Source organism: Elgaria multicarinata, chromosome 2 (assembly GCF_023053635.1).
Source record: "Elgaria multicarinata webbii isolate HBS135686 ecotype San Diego chromosome 2, rElgMul1.1.pri, whole genome shotgun sequence".
NCBI lineage: Eukaryota > Metazoa > Chordata > Lepidosauria > Squamata > Anguidae > Elgaria > Elgaria multicarinata.
In genome coordinates, this window is record NC_086172.1 from 62700181 (window position 1) to 62723924 (window position 23744).

The 23744-nt window shown below is 39.7% G+C and overlaps 1 protein-coding gene across 3 annotated transcripts in view; it reads left to right on the forward strand.

Moving 5' to 3' along the window:
* Positions 1-23744, forward strand: part of NCKAP5 (NCK associated protein 5) — a 640533-nt gene that overhangs the window by 529528 nt on the left and 87261 nt on the right. For all 3 annotated transcript variants that reach the window (XM_063116607.1, XM_063116609.1, XM_063116608.1), the window contains 5 exons: positions 2816-2920; positions 7249-7440; positions 9121-12845; positions 15671-15848; positions 23495-23573. In XM_063116607.1, coding sequence (XP_062972677.1) covers positions 2816-2920; positions 7249-7440; positions 9121-12845; positions 15671-15848; positions 23495-23573 — 4279 coding nt within the window. The remainder of the gene's footprint in view (positions 1-2815; positions 2921-7248; positions 7441-9120; positions 12846-15670; positions 15849-23494; positions 23574-23744) is intronic.

Consider the following 23744-nt stretch of genomic DNA (forward strand, 5'->3'; position numbering starts at 1 on the left):
CATTCACCTCTGGTTTCTCTCTAGTTAATAAATGGCTGACACTGTACAAGGTCACAGAATAAGAACAAAGGGGGAGAATGTAAGATTTTCTGTGGAGAAAATTTATTTTTGTGTAGACAGACAACAGAAATATTAGGCAGAACAATGTCTCCCATGTGTGTTTGAGCAATCTCAATTCTCTGGTGTCTGTGCTATAAAGAGGAGGGATTTTCACTTCAGATAACTCAGGTATTAGCTTTATAAAAACTTTGTAAAACACTCGGATTCCACTTCACTCATAATCTACATTGAAAGTAATGAACCGCCAAACTACTTGGAGCGAATACCTTTAGGTTGTTTTTACCACACTTCTGGTGCAAATATGTCATGAAAGCTGAGGTAGAATCTGCAGTAAAATGGTAATATATATAAAAGGACTCAACATCTATTGAATAAATGGAGAGCAGAGATAGAGGGGGAGATCAACAATGAATGAAAAATATTAATACATGATAATAGCTTGTTAAGAAAAATGATTGTGTCCCTCAAACAAGTCCTTAAAATTTTGCTGGAACAGGATTGTATCCATTGAAAGAGGATGTATAATGGAAAATGGATAAATATGGAACTTCTGAGAAATACTCCCCAGATTAAGAGCTGGAGGTATTTAAATTAGGGGTGTATAAGAATTTTTCTTCCTGTTTGCAAACTGAATGGATATTTTCTGTCTTAAAATGTACACTTTTCCAGTTCAGAACAAAAAAGATGATTGCATCTAGGAGTGAGAACTAGGCAAGACAAGACGAGCCTCAAGGTAGAAAGCATGGCCACAATCCGCTTGAACATTGCTCATTCTCCCATCTCTAATGTAGAATCTGATTTGGGCTTGAACTAAAGCCAGTTAGCATTTACTAATATAGCACATGAAAACCAAAGAATTACATGTTTAGAAATATTTCCTATAGGAGAGGTGAAAGAGTGAGTCAACAATAGAACTAAGAGTTCTATTATAGATCATTTCATCTGCTTTTGTTATGTGGGAACAATGGTTATATGTACTATAATAAAACTTCCCTCACTGAAGCATTTTCGGATTGTACTTCCGTTTGTACTTCAGATTGTATTTTAGAGGCTGTAGAGAGGAGTCTGTGCTTACCTGTCAACATATTTTCAGCCCTTGTCTTCATTCTTATTGCACTACTGGAGGCACTGGTTACAATCCATTAAGGCTGTGCTTACTGGGTGTTCTGTCAAATAGAATTTCTCCTAATATAGCTAGAATTAGGAGAAATTATCACCTAGACACTGTATGACAAAATACTCTTAGTATATTATGCACTTGATCAGGGTGCACCAAAGCAAGCAGGACTCCACTATTTCCTCAGTGATTTCTAGATCTCAGTGGGCAAGGAGGTTCAAATCTCCCCATGTGCACTGAGATGTGAGGAGGGAAGATGTGTGTGTGTGTGTGTGTGAGAGAGAGAGAGAGAGAGAGAGAGAGAGAGAGGTCTCCCCCCTCCCATAGCCAACCTGAGAGCCTGTATTTGGGGCTACTTGCACCCCTGTGCTGTATAGCTCCATTTTGTTGTGGCTTTTTGATTTCTTGATGTAAACTCAGTATACCAGGAAAATGTGTACTGGCTGCAGAACTTTATATAATCCATGCCAACTGCAGAATAGGCATAGAATGGAGTGGGGTGGAAGGAATTCACCTTCTTGTGACTCTCATCTTTCATTGAGAAAGAGCATGTTTCTAGCAAACATAAGCTTCAAGGGAAATGCCTAGTGAAATCACAGAAGTTGAAATGTGAGTGAATAACGTTTCCAGTAATTAGAGGATGGAGTTTATCTCTTTGCCCTTCCCTAGTGGCTAAGAGAAGCAAAATAAATTATACAAATGAGCAAGGTTTGGAAATTTATTTATTTTGCATGTTTTCTACATTCGCATAATTCAGAATGTGTTCATGCAAAATTTGCAGTAGAATTTTTAAATTTATTTACTAATTACAGAGAAACACACAACCTTGCTTACATGACTGGTTAGACAGTATACCATGCCAGGTTTAGAATCTTTTAAAGTTATCCATCAAAGGCCCATGTTTACATAAATTGCGAAACTTATTGTATTTGCAATTAAAACAGACCAAGCTTAACATTCACATAAAACCTTGGTAATTAGTATATAGATTAATATGGAAAAATAGCACCAGTTTAGCACTCCTTCCAAGCAAAACTGAATGAATTGAGTATGTAATCGAACAGCATGTGAATATTAATGCACAAAATCCTCTGAGTCCCTACCTCCCTGATGCAATTATTTTCTATTCACATTAATTGTTCCTAACAGATGACATTAATGACTTTGAGTTAAAATGTGTGCAAGGGAGGGCTTTGCAAGATCAATGCTGTTTAGAAGTAGAATCACTTTTATAATCATTTACCTGAGCTAGAAACTGCTAAATAAAATAACGTTAACCTGTTGATTACTTAGTAGATGTTTAATTTATTATCTTTTATAGTATTGGGCATCTGTAACTATCTCTATAGATCAAGGCATTTTTATTCCTATGAATTTGTTACCATTCTATATAAAGCTGTAAAAAGTGATCAACCATCATAAGCTAGAAAAAGTGGCCTTGCTTTTTCATGAATAATCAACTCCCCTTGTACTGTAAGCCTGGATTCAATAAACAAAGAAAATAGGACAAACTTGTTTTACCTTAGGGGTCCCTTTTCCCTTGAAATTTAACTGCAGCGGTTGGGATTTTCAAATTTGCTGATCTTCTGCATACTTGTCAAATGGTTATGCTTTGGTCATTCCATTATTTCCCTCCAGAAACTTCATTCACGCATCTTAGATCTGACGTCTGGGGATTTCCTTTCAGAGGTAGAGAAGAACAGAAGTTTGATACAATCGCGAAGTGCTGATGCTCAGGGTCACGTGAGTTTTCTTGTATTTGATTTCTTCATTTAGCACATTCTTATCTCTCCATGAAGTATGACTTAATAGGGGCCCCAATAAAGCTCATCCTTGAACTAGAACACAGAGGAAGGAGAGATAACAACATTTTCTTCGCTTTTCTGAAGTTCACTATCATTTCTCTGGCTGATAGAGGAAGTAAAAAAGTGCCACTCTTTGCGAAAAAGCATAAATCTTGGCAATGTCCCCAAGATACCTTTTTGGGTATTGATTACATCTCAAAGTTTCTGAGAAATGGTCAAGGAGCTTTTTATTAAAGCTGGTGCACCGTATTATTCATCCTAGTTTTATGATATATTATGTATGAACTTTTAAAAATTCATGGGCTCTGCATTTTCCCCCCTTTTCAGATGGGTTTAGCTTTGTGCTTATTTGGCAAAACCTAAACTAGTATGGCTTTCATGTTCCATTGAAAAAAAGGAAAATGTAACTCAAAAAACAGAAGTTGCATAAAGATAGAAATGAAGCAAATGAGAACTGAAAGCCTATCTTTTATGTTTAAGTATGAAAATTAAACAAAAATGTAATTTGGTACGGTATGATAAAATGTAGCTAAGTGAGGAAAAAAGCTATTGTTTCAAAGATTCAGAAGGATGTTAATGACCTACCCATGCAATCTGTAATTTAGCCTTCAGGTTAGATTACTCTATATACCCAGTTTCAGCTTGGCAATAGCTTGATTCAGACAATTGTCTTTCCTTCCTACTTTACAATTATGTGTTTAAATTATAAACCTGAGCCAGCTTTTGTACTCTGATTTTATTAAAGATGATGGTTTAAAACCCATGATTAGAAGAAAAAAAATCAGTCATGAAATGCAAATTAATAAACCAATGAACAAGTTAAATATATGTAATTAAATGCACCACAAGGGTAATCTTTAGGATCTTTTAAAGAAAATTTAAGGAAACCATTAGAATGTTGTTATGAGGAAAATTCAACCTCAATAGAAAAAGATTTAAAGAAGTCTGCAATTTAGGAAGACATGCAGTGATGCATAGAATATCATTCCGGTGTTCGTCGCTTGTCTTTAATGTTTGCATATCCTCTTCACTTGCTTAGGCGTTCATTCCTCTCTCTCTCTCTCTTTCTCTCTCTCTCTCTTTCTCTCTCTCTCTCTCTCTCTCTCTCTCTGTGGAATAGAAGAAGTGAAATGTTCTTCTATTTCTAGTCAAAGGATGAAAATGTCCCCTCTACTGGCAGATGATGGAGAAGGGCTTATAAAGAAGTTATGATTTAGCATTAATTTCTCTATACAGTACCCTTTGCAAGCATACTTCTAAATTCTGAACAGTCATTTTAAAATAAAAGAGTTACTTGCTGCACAATCCCGTGGTTTCTTATTCACAAGAAAGTCCCTTTTGGTTAAATGGGTGTGAATTGCAGCCCAGTTCCTTTTGTGGTTGTGTGAAGAAGTTTACTTCCAGTGTTAGCTTAAAAACTGCCACCTAAGGAGGTCTTGGGCAGATTAGGCTCCACACAATGTCTTGTGCACCTTGCCTTCAGCGTCTACTCCTTATTCCTACAGCCCACCCATGACAATCAATTTGTGCTTTTATTGTCCTGCACTGTACCAAATCTATTATGAAATATTCTGAAACATTCTGAGTTCTGTATAACTGCAAGTAAATAGATTACACAATCTACTGAGAGCTCAAGAGGTGATCTTTTTCAGCAGAGAGGTTGGACGTCTGGGTACAGAGTATGTTCAGTTTTTACTATCTTAAATGCACCGTCCTATGCCTGCCTGCTTATAAGTAAATGCCCTTGATAAGGGAGACTCTGTGTGTGTGTGTGTGTGTGTGTGTGTGTGTGTGTGTGTGTGTGTATGCAGGATTGTAATCTCAATTTGACTGTAAACAAGGCCTGTACCTCTCTAGAGAGAGTAGCTATGTCAGCTGCGTAGATCAGCATGAAAATATGCAAAATGGGGAAAACCTTTTGACTGCTCAGCAGATATTCTATTGATAAGCAGAGATCAGTGCTTCCAAAACATGATACCACAAGGGCTATTCAGTGTTGAAGAATGGCACATTAATGTGATAAAATAATATAAAGGTTTGTGGAAGAAAGCATTTATTTTAGACCCTGTCTAAATTGCAATTGAGGTGATAATAGGTTTTGGCCAGGTTTTGGTTTCATTTTTTAAAAAAGTGGGTTGGGGTGGGGAAGAGCTGATGCGATAAAACCAGGCAAGTAGTTGAATGAATATTGTGGTATGTCTCAGACATAGGTTGAGTCTATTGCCAACTTGTCATTGACACCTCATTACATTTGACTGTCTCATGACGTGCAGTCAATGGGAGTCAATATAAGCAGCTTTTAAGGCAACTCTTCTCTTCATGAAACTCCAGCAGCACAGGTCCCCACTCCACCTCTGAGATTATGGCAGAATAGGGATAGCAAGACACTTTTCATCCCATAAGACTTTTTTGTTCCACGTTTTTTCCCTTGCCTACGCTGCACAGTCACATTCAGCATGCTTTGTTTAGAATGTAATGTTTCTAAATTTGCTTAAATGGGTAATTTTAGGACCCCATAAATGAGGGGAAAAACAAAAATTAGGGAATCATGATGAACCCTGTCGTTCTTGGCTTGAGGAGGCCGCTGGAGCAGGGGACTGTTAGATTCACCACCCCGTGGCTTATCAACAAAGGGAGACAATACTGCTGGGATGTTCTCTTCCACATTTTAAGTGTGTGAGCTATGACTGGTTAAGAGCAGCATGCATTATCAATGGAAGCTTGGAGCCAAGATAGGCTTATCCTGGCCAATCTGCTCATTCACAAAGTGTTAGGAGGCATCTGTTTATATCTATGTTATGACTTCTGTGTCTTTGTTAATGGGTTTGGGGAAAATACATAGCTAGCTTTGCCTATGACAATTAAACCATTCATGGTCATAGAATACCCTTGATGTGAAACGAGTGTTCCTAAAACACTAGTGACATTACATCTTTTGGCTGGAGTTTGCCAATCAACACCCACATACATTTCTGTCTTACTCAATGGGGCCAAAACTAATGAGCAGACTACGTCTAGTGCCTTCAGTCCTGAGAACCTCATGTACCATTTCACCACAGTTGCCCTTAAGAATTGAAATACATATTTATACACAGGGCACTCTGAGTCTTTCTATCCCGTATGCAGCATTGAGAAATCTGAGTCCACATGATCTTTCAACTTGTGCGCATTCATCCCATCCAGCCAGTAGCTTGCAGAGTTACTCCATCCATTGTAATAAAGAGGTAAAGTGAGTTTGCCAAGAAACTCCATGTGAAGTTTGTCTTGCATTTTGAGCTCTGAATTAGATTCTTTGCATCTAATCCTAATGAAATAGAGAAGTACAAGCATCCAGCACTGCAGGGCTCTGTTATTGCTGAGAAAAACTGATTTTGATATTAATCAAATTCTCTGCAAAATGTCAAAGAAATGTAATCTTGTTGTTATTGATAACTTACGCCATGTGTCTGATGCCATTTAGTAGACAGAGTATTGCACAGCAGCATATTCATGAGGTTCTGAACATTCAGGGATGTCTGGCCTTGTTTGGAAACTGAACGGTTGCCTAGAAAGAAATTAAACACTTCTACAAACTTCACGTTGTAACTAAAGGACCACTCTCTTCCTTCATTATTCTCTTCCTCGAAGCCGGTATTTAGTCACAGCAGCTGAGATTGCATTTGGAGAAGGCCGATAACTGCACAAGTACTAAAGGCAGCCATAAAGTGTCAATAAATAGCATAAGCAGGAGGCTTCAGCTGTCGGATGGTGACACAAAGATGGATTGTGCTGCATCGGATACTTTCTTAGACAAAGCTTTGAACTAGATAGGAAACCAAAATTAGACTGTAATGGAGAGATTCCATTCTCCGTGGACATTCTGGCTGGGACACTAAATTAATTTACCTTGTCCACTTTGTAGGGCCTCATCTGTTACATTGTGGGGATATAATGCAGTTGTCAAGATGTTCTTGTACTGGTTTAACTTTGTTTTCAGTATCTTTCTGGAGCACATTGCTAATAAACACAGCATATTTCAAGCAGTCTGTCATTGAAAGGCCAGCTTGGATACTGGGGTGTGCATAATAAAAAAATAATTATAACTGGCAAGTATTTAGATATTTTAATCTCATAATGAGGAAGAAATGTGAGCATTGTGGTTTTAGTATTCATTGCACTGGATTTGTATCAGCATGAGCAGAAAATGATTTGTCCTCTTATTCATGAATACACTATCAAATGTTTTTTAACCCATAAAATGTTTTTTTGTTTCTGTTCTTGTTTTAGGAATGCCAACAGAATATGAAAACTGGAGTACCTGCTTTAAAATGCCAGAGTCAATTAAATATGGCAGGGCCTCACCGGGTTTATCCTCGAAGCAGCTGCAGCAGCAGTGAACTCTCTTTGTCAAGTGCCTGCAGTGAATATTCCAGCGGCTCCTCCTATACTTGGAATGATGGAAAGGCATACAGTAAAAGGGTAAGCAAACCAGTTGCTTTTAATTTGAGCACAGAAGGTGTGGGAGAGGGAGAGAACAAAGTCTGGTGCCTTAAGTTTACCTCATGGAGTCCCACCAAGTGCTAAAATAAAATCATAAGGCAGGAGTGAGAAACCTGTGGCCCTCCAGATGTTGTCAGACTGCAACTCCCGTCATCCCCAGCCAGCATATCCAAGGGTCAATGATAAGCAAGCTATACTCCATCAGCATCTGGAAGGCAAAGATTCCTCTTTCCTACCCTATGGGCATTGTAGCAGATATGCTTATGACAGACATCAGTTCCACTGTCATTGGCTACTGCTCTATTCCAGGTCCATCTTAGAAAATAGGTTCTCAACAAAGCAGCTCTTATAAGGGAAGCATATGTTTATGTGAGAAATAATTTACATCATTGTCTTATTCATGCAATGACATGCAACATGAATACCTAGGTGTTGCACTCTTATTCCAAAGAACTCAAGGTAGTATTCATGGTATGCTTTTCATTGTCACAGCAATCCTGTGAGGTAAATTAGGTAGAGTGAGAGGGGCTGGCCTCTTCAAAGGCAGACTTTGGATGACATGTTCTCCAAAGATTGCAGCAGACATAGGAGGAGCCAGCATTTTGGGAGGAGCCAGCATAGGAGTAGCCAGTGTTTTGGAGGGGTTGGGGCCTTGAATTTCCAGCTAGAGATATACTACTTCTCCACATTCTCAAGCTAACTGTCCTCTGTCCTCAAGGGGAGAAACAAAATTTCTCATCTTTGAATTTCTGTTCTTCTTGCGGGAAGGAGGACATAGTGCTGGCTTCTCCCTCTTCACCTGCTTATCACCCATGTTTTCTGGCCTGTGAATTTAGGAGGGTGGTATATATTAAGGCCAGTCCCCAACTTTCTTCTTCATTCTCAGTAGTCATCCATTTATCTAACCCTCTCTGTATTAACCAATGGTCAGTGCATGCTGTTATTTCATTGACACATTTGTCATTGACACATTTGAAGTTTGAGGATCAGCCACAGTTTATCCTAGACATTGTTTCCCTTTTCTGTTCCTTTTGGCTGCTTAATATTTTGAATAACCTTGGGGTCAAATGTTACATCTGGGAACTGAAGGAAGAAGCCCCTCCTACTACAGAAATGGAATTTAAATCTGCCTTCCTCACCCTGGAAGAGAAGTCTTTCTCAAACTTTCTGTCTTCCTTCCTTTGAAGAACAGAAATTCATAGTTAGGACTAGAATAAATATTTTTCCATTCCAGATTTAATTCAAGGAAATTTATAGGAGTGAAACATTTTTATAGGATCTGAAGCAACATAATACTCAGAAACACACCTTTGAGTAATTGGTGGAGCAGTTAGACTGACTCCCAAACATTTAATTGCTTATTAAGAACGGGACATAACTCTTCTCAGGTTTGAAGACAAATCACAAATAGGGAAATATTGATGGGCAAAGCGCTTCAGATTTGTCATTAACTCCTTTCATTGACAAGCATGTACACATGCTTATATATTAAGATTATTTGAGAAACGTAGAGATGGAAAAAGGTGATCTATATATGGTGGTGTTTCAGAAATGTGTACATTTTTGTCGATAAGCCAGCATTGTTCTTTTTTCCTTACTAATGTGTATTAATTCTGTAGTAATAATTGAATTTATCTCTCCCTCTCTCTTTAAAACCAGTCGTCAGCAAGCTGGGATAAAAGAATAAACATTGGTTCTTCGCTCCCCAGCAACCTTTCTAGTCCCGCTGATGATCTACCTCCAACTCGTATCAAAGAAAACCACATTCTGGAAGGGCTAAAGAAGCTACAAAAGCGGAAAATATTACTTGAACCACCTCCTGTTATGTCTAAATGGGGATACAAAGATTGCATGGATTCTAATGAAGGCATCTACTCCCCTGGAATTAAATGCAGTCGTCATAAAGAACAGGCTCATTGCACACCAGAGGAAATAGGGGCGGTTTGTGTTGAGCATCAGAAAACCTTTGTGTATGATTCCGATTCGCATGAGGATGCTGATGATGAGTCTTCATCTTTAGCATTGCTGTATGAAGTACCAAGCAAAGACTGTAGGCACTACTGTAATAAATTAACTCACAGCGTTTCTGACAGCCTGTTTGGTTGGGAACCTGATAGAAAGCATTTACCAGAAAGAGGTTCTTATTTTAATTCAAAGGAAAGGCCTGAAAAACTGACTAGTTTTGTCAGTGAATTTCAGTCAGAGGCAAAATCATGCACAAATGTGAAGCTGCCTGTCCTACAAATAGATAAAAGTCTTTCTAATATAAGCTGGAGAGACCTTAATTTACACCTTTCAGATACTGATGACAATGAAATCCTGGACGAATTACATATAGAAAGCAGTGATGAGAAAAGCCCATCAGATTTGTCATTAGTGCCCTTTGTAGACAAGCACACAGAAAACCCTGATGTGCATGTAAAGAAGCAACATTTCCAGTTTGTACCTTGTGAAAAAGAAGCAAATCAGGTCTCCACTCACTCAGACATTAGGCCAAAGGCAGGTAATTTCATTAAGCAACAAAAAGTTATAAAGAAGACTTCTTCAGAAGAATGCATTACTGTTATATTTGATGCTGAAGATGGCAAACCTATTGAATTCAGTTCACATCAAACTGGAATTGTCACAGTAACTAGAAATGAAATTTCAATCAACCACCCTTATCCTGGGCCCAATGTGGAATACACTGAATGTTTACCTCAGGGAATCGCTATTTTGCAAAAAGCAACAGATGCTAGAAACTACAGTATTTTGCAAATGCCTGATAATGAAACTGAGAGAAAGACTCTACAAAACAAACTAGGGGATGAACATGCAGTTGTCCCTACTATGAACAGCAACGAATGTCCTGTACACCTCGAAAGATCCATGTTGCAGAATACCCCGCGGCAAAGGCTAGTGAAACCAGTTTGCAGTATTTCTTCAAAGGCCAGCTCCCCAGCTTGTATGCAGGCAGGTAGCAATCAAAAACAAAAATTGACTAAAATTCCTAGCAGAGGTAAGTTTTCACCGCAGAAAACGAAAGCCATAGTGAGTGAAGACTCCGCTATACCCTCTTTACATTGCCCTATAACCCTAGAGAAATCTCCATTGCCATCTGTAAAATGCCCAAGATTCAAAAAAGTGCAAAGTCCAACTCAAAATTCTGATTCAAAAGTAGACTTGAATATCCCAAAGGTCTTAGCAAACTCTCCACAAAATTCTAAAATTCTGGGCCGAACAGCCTGGCCCCAGAATCAACTCCCAGAATCAACCTCATTGCCTCAGCACCTCAAAGAATCCATTGACTGTGGAGAGCCACCAACTAGAGATGTTCATTGTGGTTTGCCTCCTGCAGAAGCCAGATCCCCATCACCCCCTCCTCCACCGGGCAGATCAGCATCACTGTTGATAAGACCAAGCTATGAACATTCCCAAAATGTACCTAATAAGCCTGGGGTGAGTATTCCGAATGAGATGATAAAAAATGCAGTTCAGTTGTCACCACAGAAAGGAACTGCAATGCCCATTTTTCATAATATCACTGCCCATGAAATGCAAATCAACAAGCTTCCTGCACCACCTAAATTTGAATTAAATCACTGTCATGAGAAAGGAGAAATGTTTACACAAAGCAAATGCATATCAGGACAAATCCCCAGCACGTGCCAAGGCACTCCCAGTGTTACTACAAAGAAAATGTCTCCCAAACCCTCAAACCATTCAGTATCTGCTGCTTGCATGCCACAAGATACAAATCCAGTGCAAAATGGATCACTGTCTAAGGATAGTGGAATACCTCAGAAACTTACATTTTCAAACAGCTTCCCCATATCGCCAGATTGTCATGCAATAATGATTGGGGAACCCCTTCTGCTTCAGAATAGTCACCCCCAATTATCACTGATGTCTCAGGGCAATGAGGTTGGAAGCATTCCAGACAAGGGACTGAAACCCCGTCTGCCTGTAGGACTTAAATTACTCATAAAATCTCCTCAGCTCCTTAAAAAGAGCTCTACCATACCAGGGAAGCAGGAAAAAGACAGTATGAATGCAGCTTCCAAATGCTGTGTGAATTCAAATAAACAAAAGCAGGGTGAATCTTTATCTCAAATCACCATAGATGTAGCAGACACTGGATTCAGGAGTGCTGAAAATGGAATAAAGGAAAGTTTTGCTAAGGAACTTGGTATAGATCCAGCTTCTTCTGAACAAGATGGATTAGAGAACAAATTAGTTAAGAGATCTGCTTCTTCTAGTAATAAGACATACTTGAAGCCAGCTCTTGGCATGAATGGAGCAAAGGCCCGGAGTCAAAGTTTCAGTATTCACACAGGAGAAAAATCACCTATACCTTCCACGGAAGGGTTAGGAAAAGTTCGGACACAAATTATAACAAATACATCTGAAAGAGGGAATTCTTTAACCAGGCAAAATTCGACTGTGGAGGGATTACAAATTAAAGCTGTTAATGGATCAGCAATGGTGTCAGACATGGTTCCAAGCTCAACAAAAGTTCCAGAAATCTCCTATTCTAGACAAGGTTCTTGCGGAAGTATGAGTAGTTCTAGTAGTCACATTAGTAGCCCAAGCAAACGGCCATTCCATATGTCTCCAAAGGAGGATTTATTTTACAGCATTTCAAAAAATGAGGGCAACAAATCACCATCTCAGAAAGATGTCCAAAGTAGATCTGTCCAAGATGAAAAAGGCAGCGAAATTTCCAAATGTCAACCTGTAAGCAAAAAAAGTGTTACACAAGCAGAAACGGCATTGGAGTCATCAACCAGTATTTCATCAGAACATATTCTGCCACTTCAGAAAAATCTGGACAGCATGCAATGCCCTCGTAAATATGAAGGAAGCAAGACAGTATTGCAAGAAACCTGCTTAAAGGCATCCGAAGCCTCAGAGAAGGTCTCAGCTTTATCTGTTTTGCAGCCGACAATAGAAGAGAAGGTCATGCTGTGCATCCAGGAAAATATGCAGAAGGGACAAGGGCAAAGCAAATCCCCTACCACTGAGACTAAACAAAAGAGCGGGGGACCTTCTATTGCTAGTTGGTTTGGTTTCCGTAAGAGTAAACTCCCAGCCTTGAGTGGTAGAAAAACTGATATTTCTAAAGTAAAAATAGAAAAGAAAGAAGCAAAGGGTTCAGCTTTTGGAAGTAAGCAAGCCAAATCCGAAAAAAGAAAAGACAAAAAGAAAACTGAACAGCACTGTGAAGCAGAAAATGAGCTAAATAAGAAAACTCTGAATTGTGGCATTTTAGACAGTGTTCCGAAAGGGAAAAAAATAGCAAAGGCCACAAACAGTAACCTTGGCCAAATTAGGTGTGAACAAAAGAACACCTCTGCCACCACACACTCAGGAAAAGACAACTTTATGAAAGAGCTGTTACACAGGTAAGAATTTTAGGATATGAAGGTGCAGATATAGATGTGTAAATGACCTGTTTCTACTATTCAGGTGCCAGTCTTGGACTCAAACTATACATTACGTTAATTACATAGCATGTAGTTGATCCTTTCCCTTTCTTTTACTCTAGTGTAAGTGCCAATTCAGATCAGGGCCACAGCATACTAGGGTTAAGCCTCTCCCCCGGGGCAGAACTTAAAAATGTATGAGGAGAAGTGCTTGTATTTACGCTAATGGAAACTTCTTTTTTATTTTAAAGCCCTGTGCGTGCAGTCAAGGGGAGGGGGCTGGAGGGTTTAATTTCCTCCTCCCATTGTGCTGTCCTGATCCAAATTGGGGCTAGAATAACAAAAAGGGAAGGGTCAACTTCATGCTGCATAATTAACATAACATGTAGTTTGATCTTTAGTGTCTTCTGTATGAAAATCATAGATAACACAGTTGAGTATGCCACAGTCAAGCATGTCTTTGCAGATGTACAATATGGTTGTGTTCATATTCTTTTGTCTTTCCAAACATCATCTTTTCTCACTGTTTTTACTATGCCACATCACAAGCTGCTTTATAAGTTCCTGTTGACGTTAAAAAGCATCTCATATTTTCAAGATTATAGTCAAAGAATACAAGTCCTTTAATGCCCTATGTGGCCTAGGACCTGGATATTTGAAGGATAGCCTTCTGCTTATTTTACCAACTATCAGGCCCTTTCGACACCTAAGGATTATCCCAGGGAAATGGAGGGATGGTCCCTGCCTGCTCCCTGGATCCCCTGTGTGCCATTTGGATGCACAGGGATAATCCCAGGACGATCCTGGGGGGGAAAGGCAGGTATAGAAACAGCCTCAGAGAGAGTTGACTGCTGCTCACAGTAGAAAGGGACTTCTTCAAAGTATCATCCAAGTTATGGATCTCTCACTTTGAAAGGATTTTTTTTTACTGCCTAAAGACATTTATTTCAGCGGGACTATAGTTTATCTGATTTGTCTCTTGCCCTTTGGTTTCTTGCTTCATTTTTTGTATTATTTTATCTGCAATTAAACAGTAATTAAACTGTTTGATTAATTGCAGCTGTAAGCGGTGTTTGGTGGCTCATATGAGCTGCCAAAGTGGGACATAAATATTTTAAATAAATAAATAAATCATGTTCAAGGTTTTTTTTTAATACCTGGTGAAATGACAGCAATAATACAATAATTCTATTTGTTTTACTTTGAGTAGAGCTGTGCGCAAATAGTCTCTTGAAATTCTCCACCCTGTTTATGGGCAGAGAAATTGGGTGGACAATTTCATTGAATTTCTCCATGTGGAAGAGAAATTGTTGACAGTTTCTTGCAAGTAGGTGTTACTATTGACAGAGGTTGCAGCACAGCTTCTTTCTTTTTTTGTAAGTGTTTTTGTGTGTTGCCACTACAATGGCAATAGCATCTACTGTGTTGGCAGTCTGGTCCCTATTTTGCATCCGACACAATGCAGGTGTGAGGGTGACAGTGTTGTGTCCAGATCTAGGGAAGAGGTGGGGCTAGTGTTGAGCCAAAAGCTGGCCTCCAATTTCCTGAAAGTTTCCTTCCCCCATTAAAGAAGATTGCATTGTTCTGCCTCATTCTCAAGATGTTCTTCATGTATTTGGTAATGTTTTTGAGCCTACCTAATCACTGCGAGGCAGCTGAGGGTGCCATGTGTATGTTTTCTTTCTATTACCCATCTTTCCATTGCTCTGTAGCCTTCTAGGCTGTCTGCACTTCCTGTTCTGAAAAAAACCTGTGGGAGGAATTAGCTCATGATGTCTTCCCCTGAGGTTTTATTGAAGTGCAGGAAGCTGAGGAAGCAACAGGCTGCCAGGGGGATGATTGTTCAATGAAAACAGGACACATTCCTTGGCCACCTCCTAAGTGAAGTAAGCAAAAGAAACTCAAGCTCATTTTTTTTAATTCTCTGAAATTTTCTTCTCGATTGAATTTCTTTTTGAAAGCAATTTGTTTTCTATCAAATTGAATCAGACTGGTTGAAAAAAATGTGGAAGAAATTTTCAGGTCAATACTGATTTTGAGCAGTGGGGTGCAGTAACGTGGGCTGCAGCTTTTTGGTAGGCTGTACTGTTTCAGAAGGCAGGAAGGAAACTTCCCATATAAAACTGGTCAGAGAGCAGGTAGCAGAAGTCATGGCTAGCTTTTCCCCTAGCATGATAGCTTTGTACGCAAGGAGCTTTTTAGAATATTAATGTCCATTCAAACGTGTAACCTCTCTACTACCTGCCAACTAGAATGGCATAGCCTAGGAAAAAGTGAACCACATAATTGCTACAGTGAGATGCATCTGCTCTTTGTTAACCAGGTCAGTGGTCTCTAAAATGAAAGAATAGTAAGGTGATGCAAATTTTAAATCAAAGATTTTTTTTAATGTGGGTATATAATATGCAATAGATTTTTTTTAAGCAGTACTTGGTTTTGTTTTTTAATGTCTCCTAAATTTGACTGTTGATTGTTGTTAGTAAACAAATGTGGCAAATAACCAGAATTAGTTACATTTATTAGTCCACAAAGACATTCAGCAATAATTATACAGTTCTTCTCCAATTTGCCCCACGGTCATATAAAATTTTAAATAAATCATTGTATCTGAAAGATTAAATTAATATAGTTCCTGAAATTGCAAGTGACAGATTTGATCAAGGCTAGTTAGGAACATTTATCACTCAAAGGTCTACAGGGAGAAAGATACAGGGAAGTTACGTTAAACACTAAAGGAATGGGGGAAGTAGAGTGATTGAAGAAGGGCAATGTAATTTATCAAAGGAATCACTTTCTACCTGCAGAGTTGATAAGAAAGCAGCCCAGCAGACAGAAAGTGGATCAAATAATGTTTCCTACAGGAGTGTGTCGAAGGGCAGTTCCCAGGGCTCTTCTCTTCCAAGCAACTCTATCGGAACTCAAGGAAACCAGAAGAAAAACAGCAAAACAAAGACCGATATGGAAATGCCAAATGAGAGACCGGTAAGCAGTAAGACATTATTTCTTACTGTTGCTGTCCCAGCGCAAGGCATAAGCCTATATAATATGATAGAAATATGCTTGTCATAATGGGAAAGGTATATTAATGTCAACTCCTGATGGTCCGATTAGGGAATCCGATTATACAAATACTCACAGCTATCGTATGGTGAGAATATATTCAGCCTGTTTTATGGCAATCTGCACTAGCTTCCAGGTAGGGATGCTCGAGGTTTTCTTTTGGTCCACATTTTAAGCAACCTGATATGCACTTCAAAACATACTTATCCTTTCGTATTTGCACCTCTCCAAATTTTACAAATTTTTAGGTATATTTTATTTTTAGGTATATTGTATATTAATCTAAAATCTGTATTTTAGGTTAAAATGTGTTAAAATGCATGTTCTGTGGGAGTGTTTTTTTAAAAAAATAATTCGCATTTCATGTGCAGTTTCAAAACAAATCACAGACTGTCATCGAAAAAGGATGGAATGAATTTATGAAAGCAAAACTGACGTGTCCTGGAAATGGACTCCTCCATCCCTACTTCCAACCTCAATTCAAAGTGCTTAGTTTTTTATCTTTTCAGTTATGTCATACTCTAGAGACATGTGCCCCAGAAGCCCCCTCTCCCTATATCAGTCACTATACAAGTTGTCTTTGTGAGCTAAGCCTTGCTTCATAATCCTTCATGGGGCTCCATCACACCAGCGTTTTATCTCGTCATGCCTGATTTGACATTTTGCACGCGGTACTCATGTGACGTCGTGCCTGCCCTGCAGTCACCCTGCCTCTTCCCCTCCATTTTTTGTGTTTTCCTAGAGGGGGGAAAGTCTGGTTTATTTCCTCCATGCAGGATTAAAGTGCCCTTCTGCCCCCATGTATTGCTGTCCTTGTGCTATGTCCTTTGTTGTGGGGTCGTGCTGGCGAAAGAGGGGGGCGAGGCGGTTTTCTTCCTCCAGCATGTCATGTTGAATGAACAGGCTTGTGCTGACTCAGAATGGACTTTTACTGCTCCAACCCCACTCTTATTCCCCACAGCAATGGCACCCAGCTGATGAAACGTTAAATTGGTAAAATGCTAGACAACAATGCTAGAGCAAGGGGGGAAGGTGCCCATCCATCACAATGTCCAACAACAAGAATAAATGAACTGGAGGGGGGAAGAGAAGGGGAGGGGTTGGGAGGGGTGGAATGCAATGGGAGAACAAACAAGCGAAAGGAGATTTTGCCGGTACAGTGGCGATACCACAAATACACGTGAAAGGGACCATTAGCTTGACGTGCTAAAGAAATGGAGCTAGAAATCACAGAGACAAACCGGGGGGGGGGGGAGTAGGTGTGATGGAGCCCATGATGTGAACGAGGGTGTTCCATGCCTAAGGGTTTTATGGCATTACCCTCTCTTTACCATGGATTTGCTTCCCAAATTGAGAGGGTATGACGTCTTGCTTGCTTTTAGAAAAATCTGTCAGGTTTGTTTAGATTTTCTGGCAGTTTTTTTGTCCATTCTGTTTAGTAGCCAGTATGTGTATGTGGCAAGCTGGAATTCCCTCCTTTTTGTCTTTTCTTTTCCTTTGTAATGGCTCTTTGTTTTGTTTTTTTCTGTAATTTTTCATGTGGCTTTTATGTCTTCTTTTTAAAATGTTTTTACCACTTTGAGCTTATGGAAAGCATGGACCAGCCCTACAATGAAGCCTCAGGAAGCTGGTGCAACAGGAGGCACAGGCTGGGAAGAGTGGTGAAAAGCGCTCGCACTTGGCTGGCCACTCTGTCCTTCCCACCACCTCCCGCCCTAGATGCCTGCCTGCTTGCTTGACCATTTGGCCAACATCCTGCAGATGCCCAGCAGTGGCTTCTCCTCCCCCCCCCCCTGAACAATTGCTCCCACCTTCTGCCCAGCTGCAAGATACCTGGCTGGGAGACTGGGTCAAAATATTGCTTTAGTGGTGAAGTCTCCCAGCCAGCCAATGAAGGAAGGAGGAGCCACTGCCTCACAAGAGCAAGAAGCAGGAAGTCACGAGTACCCACAACAGCACAAATGGAGAAGGGCGGGGGGCAGGAGCTGGGAGCCGCTGCGGAGGAAGCGAAGCAGAAACACTATGAATCTGCTGGTGCCACCACTTCAGAAGAGGGTGGGGTTCCCCCAAGGATGTGGCCAAGGCCCCCAGCCCCACCCCTGCTGAGGAAGAAGAGGGAAAAGGGCAGGAAGGAGACTCATGGAGACGATGCCTGAGCAGAGTTGATCTTCCTCCTGCCTCTGAGCATGTATGGAGTGCCTCACTCTTGCATGGGCACTTGTAGCCAGGAAGCAGCAGCGGATGGTGTAGGCAGGGACAGAGAGTCCCAGCTTCCCTAAACCCCCTTTGTCAACATCATCCCCCCTGCCCCGTTTCACCAGCATGGAAGTATTCATGGCGGCTGTTGTAAGGGCCACTGACTTCATGTAGGTTGAGCATTTGGAGTGCTCTGAAAGTGCTCTGAAAACCGCTGCCTCCAGTACACAACAGCAGGGAGGGGGCAGGGGAAGACACAGGGAGAAGAAGCGGGGTGGGGATGGGGGCGGCAGACGGTGGCTCACCTGAGGTGGCAACTTTGGTTGGGTCGGATCTGATAGAAAGACATCCTTTAAATGTGTTAAGTAGATAAAATCATATTTCATCAGTTTGAGGCTGTTTGCATTTTCACACAGGACAAATTGAGATTTAAATAGCAAAAGTGATTTCAACTTCTATACAATTATAACTGAAATCAATTTCATTATATTATTTAAATTGAGCAGATGTAACAAGGAGGAGATTGTCAGAGACATTGATCTCTCATGGGCTTCTAGAGTATCATCCCACAAGGGGAAATCATGTTTCCTTACCGTTGCTTCTCTGCCCCCGCTTTTGTCCTTCATTACGTTCTCTTTCTTCTTGGAGAGGAAAGAGGAAGTAACAAAGACAATGTGACTCATTCAAGGGCCACTTCTATCTCACCCCTTGTCCTGCACATAGCAGGGGATCGCAGCACATCCTATTTTTTAAAAAGTCAGGTTTAAAGGGGTCTATTTTGTGATGGAAAAACAAGTGGAAGGAGCAGGAGGCGGAAACCGTCTAAAGGAAGCATGAACATCCATAACTGGGCAGCAGCGAGTGAGTGATAATATGCTCATCTGATGATGCCCCTAGTATCTGCTTCAACCATTTATGCCTTTAAATATGCATTCCAAACTTCCCAGTATTAATTTCTCTCCATTCTGAGCTATCATGCACATCATCATCATCATCATCATCATCATTATCAACATCATATATTTATTTCTTACCCACCTCTCCCTTTGGATCGAGGTGGGGAACAACATTAATACAATATAAATCAAATACATAAAACTAATTAAAACCCAATACAATATTAAAATAACAATCAGGGAATCTTAAAATTCTTTGGTTTAAAATTCATCTGTGTGGGCCTGCCAGAAGAGACTAGTCTTTATAGCTATCTTACACTTGGAAAGATTGTTAAGTTGCCAAATCTCCAGCACACCATTCCACAGTCTGGGGTTGACAGAAGAAAAGGTAACAGTTGTCAAACTAGTTTTGAAAAGCAGTTGTTACCAAGTATATTAATGAAATAAGCAATGGCTTCATAACTACTGCAGAATTGCAGTCTTAAGTCATATCAGGATTGGGGACATAAATGTTTGCTGTAATGAACCTTTGAGTGATGCATCCCTTAAAGCCAAAATAGATGTGATGTGAACAAGCTGTCCCATGTTTTTCTTTTTCTTTTAAGGATTAAAGGCAGCTAGGAAAACAGTTTGCATCAGGATCATGGCACTGGTGTGGATTCTTTTCCTATAGCATTTTTCTAATGAAAATTATCCCCAGCTGTTATTTATCTGCATTTATTTAAAGAGTTAAAGAGGCGCTGGGGGAGGGCTTTTCACAGGGGAAATGGTGCAAAGGAAAAATGTTAATACTGATACTTTGCAGTATCATAGTCACAATCCATAGTATAGGATCTTCTAGACCCCCCCTTTTATTAAATTGGAAGATCCTGTATTAAGCCCCTAATAATGTTCACAGTAGCTGTCTTTAGAATTCACTTGGTAGGATTCCTCCCTTAAAATATGCTCTCCCATAAAGTTTTGATGTCAAATTCCTTAGTGGTTTCTGACTTCTGAGCCATTTTCTGTTGTTGTCACTCTGGAAAAGGTACACCATTAGAATCCTATGCATGCTACTGTTTTGCATGAGAAAGCTTGAGATATGAATTACAGATTTCTCAGGGATATATTCTAAAGGTAAACCACAGATTAGAAGGCCTTCATAATGGGAACTGAAAAATCTATTAGCTTAGTATTGATGTTTAGGGTGCTTGAGGTTAAAAGTATCAACGGCTTCCTTTCCACTTCAGGCAAATGTGTGTGGGGGATTATGTTTTCATGTAAATAAATCCTTTACTACACTTACAATTGCATAGAAGTAGAAAAATCACTTCTGTTATATACACAAGGTCATTTGTTAAAAACATCTCCAAACCGTATTCTGAATATGTATGCTTTAGAAAACTTTTTTTTTCTTCCCCCTTCCTTTCCTTTTTTGTGGCCTGTAGCTTCTATAGTATCATCTTTTCTTTGAAAATGTAGATGTCCCCTGCATTATAAACCACAAATTATAAGCATATCTAACTTTGCCCTTGTAATGTCACTGAAAGGAATGAGAGAGAATGGAAGTCTGGAAATGTGCAATATGCAGGGAAATTCAATCCAACTGATCTAGAACTTTGATAACGAAGCGGAGCCCCTTATCACAGCCACTCAATTTAACTATGCCCCATTTAATATGGTGCTGACAGCTTAGGATATATCTTCACTGTACAGAAGTATTTTTTTTAAAAGCATGCTGCTTTTACAATTTCTTTTTAAACTTCCTTATTATTGTCTAATGGCTCAGTAATTTGCAGACTTTTTGTCTCATTTTGTGAAGTCTTTGCAAATGTAACAATAATAGCCATTTAGGACTTTGAGTATATCTTCAAGAAACACACTTCATTTTATCGAGCAAGTCCAAAGATTGTTCTGCATATACATAAATAATGAAGAAATGCTAATTTTTTCTCTTTAAGTTCTAAGGACAAATTAGTCTCACTGAAAAGGCATTACCTTTTCTTTCTCCAAACTGCACTTTGTTAAGCTGAAAATCAAAGTGTTATTAGAACATTGTTTTTGAAGATTGGATTACATTCTATGCTACATCTTTGTGGAGTTTTAAAATAAGAATATTCTTGAATTTCTCCAATGAATGAAATCATTAGCATTAGCATGTCGAGGCCATTTGGAATGAAAGAAAATGAATGCCTATAATTTGTGTTTTAAAAAGATGAAGATGATGATGGGGCAATTGTTGGGAATTTCAGCTTGTCCTCTAAACTGATACAACTTAATCTCTTTTAATGCATAGGCCCTGCATCCTATTTCCTGGTTTTAATGCCTTTTCCCCCTTTTGCGGGCTCCTTGCTTTGAATCAGATTGTAGAGAATTCAGTAAAAAGAGATAGCTGTGATTGAAAACACTAGCATGTGGTAGAATGTCTCATGGTGCATTCTTTTTCTCTAAGAAGGAAACAATAAATGCGTTTTAAGAAAAACAGCACAAACCTTTTCAAAAGCCCTGAGCTGAGCTGATTTCTCCCCCACCCCCATCTTCTGTAACAATGCAAAGTGCATTTAGAGTTGGGGGTCAAACCAGTAAGTAACACTTGTACTTCAAAACCTGATGTGAATGTATGTGTTTAATTTCATCTCAGTGGCAAAAATCCAATGTGCTATTTAACTTAAAAACACCTTGAGGAGGGTTTTCAAAAGTGTATCTTTCATGCACCACAGAATTACATCTTTTCTTTTTCATTGTGTTAATGAAAGGCTTTAAACACTTATCTCTGGGATTTCTACAGTCCATAACAAGTCGGAGTGCTACCTGGCTTTTGTATATAATGTTTTTCAAACTACTTTCTTTTAGAAATGTGGGGCACATCCACCTTGGAAAGGGTATGGAGTCTTGGCTCATTTGCTCATATGGATAGCTGCATTTTGAATCTAATAGTTAAATATTTTGCAAAATAAATAGGGAAGATGTGATGGCTTGTCTCCCCATTTGGTTTGTTTGTTTGTTTGTTTTAAAAAAAATACATATCACAACCATGGGAACCATGTATGGGCATGTGAAGGGGGGCTCTAATCAGCTGGAGGCATTCCTGCTTGACCTTGAGCTCACCCAGGTCACATGCTATAGGCACATTGGTTACTTCTTTCCAGCCTACTGCCTAGGAAGTACCTGGCTGGGTTCAGATGACACAATAAGCAATTGGGTGTGCGTGTGTAAAGAGTCAATTTTCTGTTGTGTTGCTTATCATGTCGTTGGGGAACACAACAGGCATACAACCCACAATATGCTATTTTTCCCCATTTAATCCATGGAGAAAAACAATGGGCTGCTCCGTTGCATATCCAGAGACCCGTTTATTAAAATGTTGTGTGGCGGGCTCCGCTGTGTGTACTGTGTATTATTTCCATTAGCTGTACAATTCTCCGGCAGAAGCGGTCAGCAAAAGTTGCAGTGCATGATGGTATAGGGCTGGGAGAACTGAGGGAGGAGCACCAGCCACCTAGAAGGACGACAGGACTTTCAGCTGCGCAATGGGGACGGGGGGTGGGGCGGGACAACATGTTGTATGGGGAGTACCAGCAACATAACACACGGTGAGTTGCCTATTCCCTCCCCCCATTGCCTAAAGTGTCGTCCGAACTCAGCCTCTGTGTGTTCCGTGTATCCTTCTGCAACTGGTTGACAAATAGCAGGTAAAGCAGCAAAATAGCTATCCAGCTCTATACCAATCTATGAGCAAACACAAGAGTAGTGAAATTATGTCCCCAGTTTCAGTTTCCCAAAATGGGGATTTGAGACTAAACTAGACCTTCTATGCCAGGTGTGTGGGTTTTTTCCTCTGCGCTAATGTTTTTTTAAATACTTAAAATACTGCTGGTAGCCTGTGGGTCTGAGTGAATAAAAGGGGCAGGGAGGTTGAGTGGGGTGTGGAAAGAGCGTAACACCTCCCCCCCCCCTATTCAGAATCAGCTCCACCTCAGCAGAAAGCAATAAGACATTGTGTTTTGACAGAGGTGGAAAAGATACCAGCATTAAGTGACTGTGATCCCGAATGAAGAAAAACCTTGTCACACATTAAATTTGCTTCCTGTGTTCTTTAGTATAAAATGAATGAGGCATGATATTCAGGAAAAGAGATAAATGCAGGGTCATGAGACCTAAGAGCATTTCTTTATTCTTATTAAAATAAATCATAGCAAAAACTGTTTCCTCATGAGGAATTATACCTCCTGAAGACTTAATTTTTCTTGACAGTTGCATAGCATTGCTTTTATTAAGGCATTTAGAACCAATTTAGAAGTCATTCATAACAGGATGAGGTGTAGTCTCAATTCTCATTCTGTGTGACTTGGAGGTTGTAGTAAGCTGGGTAGCTAAGGATGATATTACAGGTAGCAAAGTGAAACAGATTTACTCTGAAATCATATGGCTTCTGGTCTGTACTATTTAAAAGAGATATTTGAAAACAGTTTTAATTACCTTTTCTGTACAATACAGGTCGAAGTGGTAACAGAAAACTTCCAAGAGAATGAAGAAGGCACAATTGCTGATTCAACATGTCAAAGCCATTTAATAGGTAAAAACAACAAAATTGAACTGTGTACTGGTGTGCAGCTTATATTCTCTTTGTACTTTATGGAGGTCCCAATCCAGATAACAGAGAATGACATAAGACAAAATAAATTTACTAAACTCCTGAGCTACTATTTTTTCTGCCACCCAGCAATATTTCATGATAAAATACAGA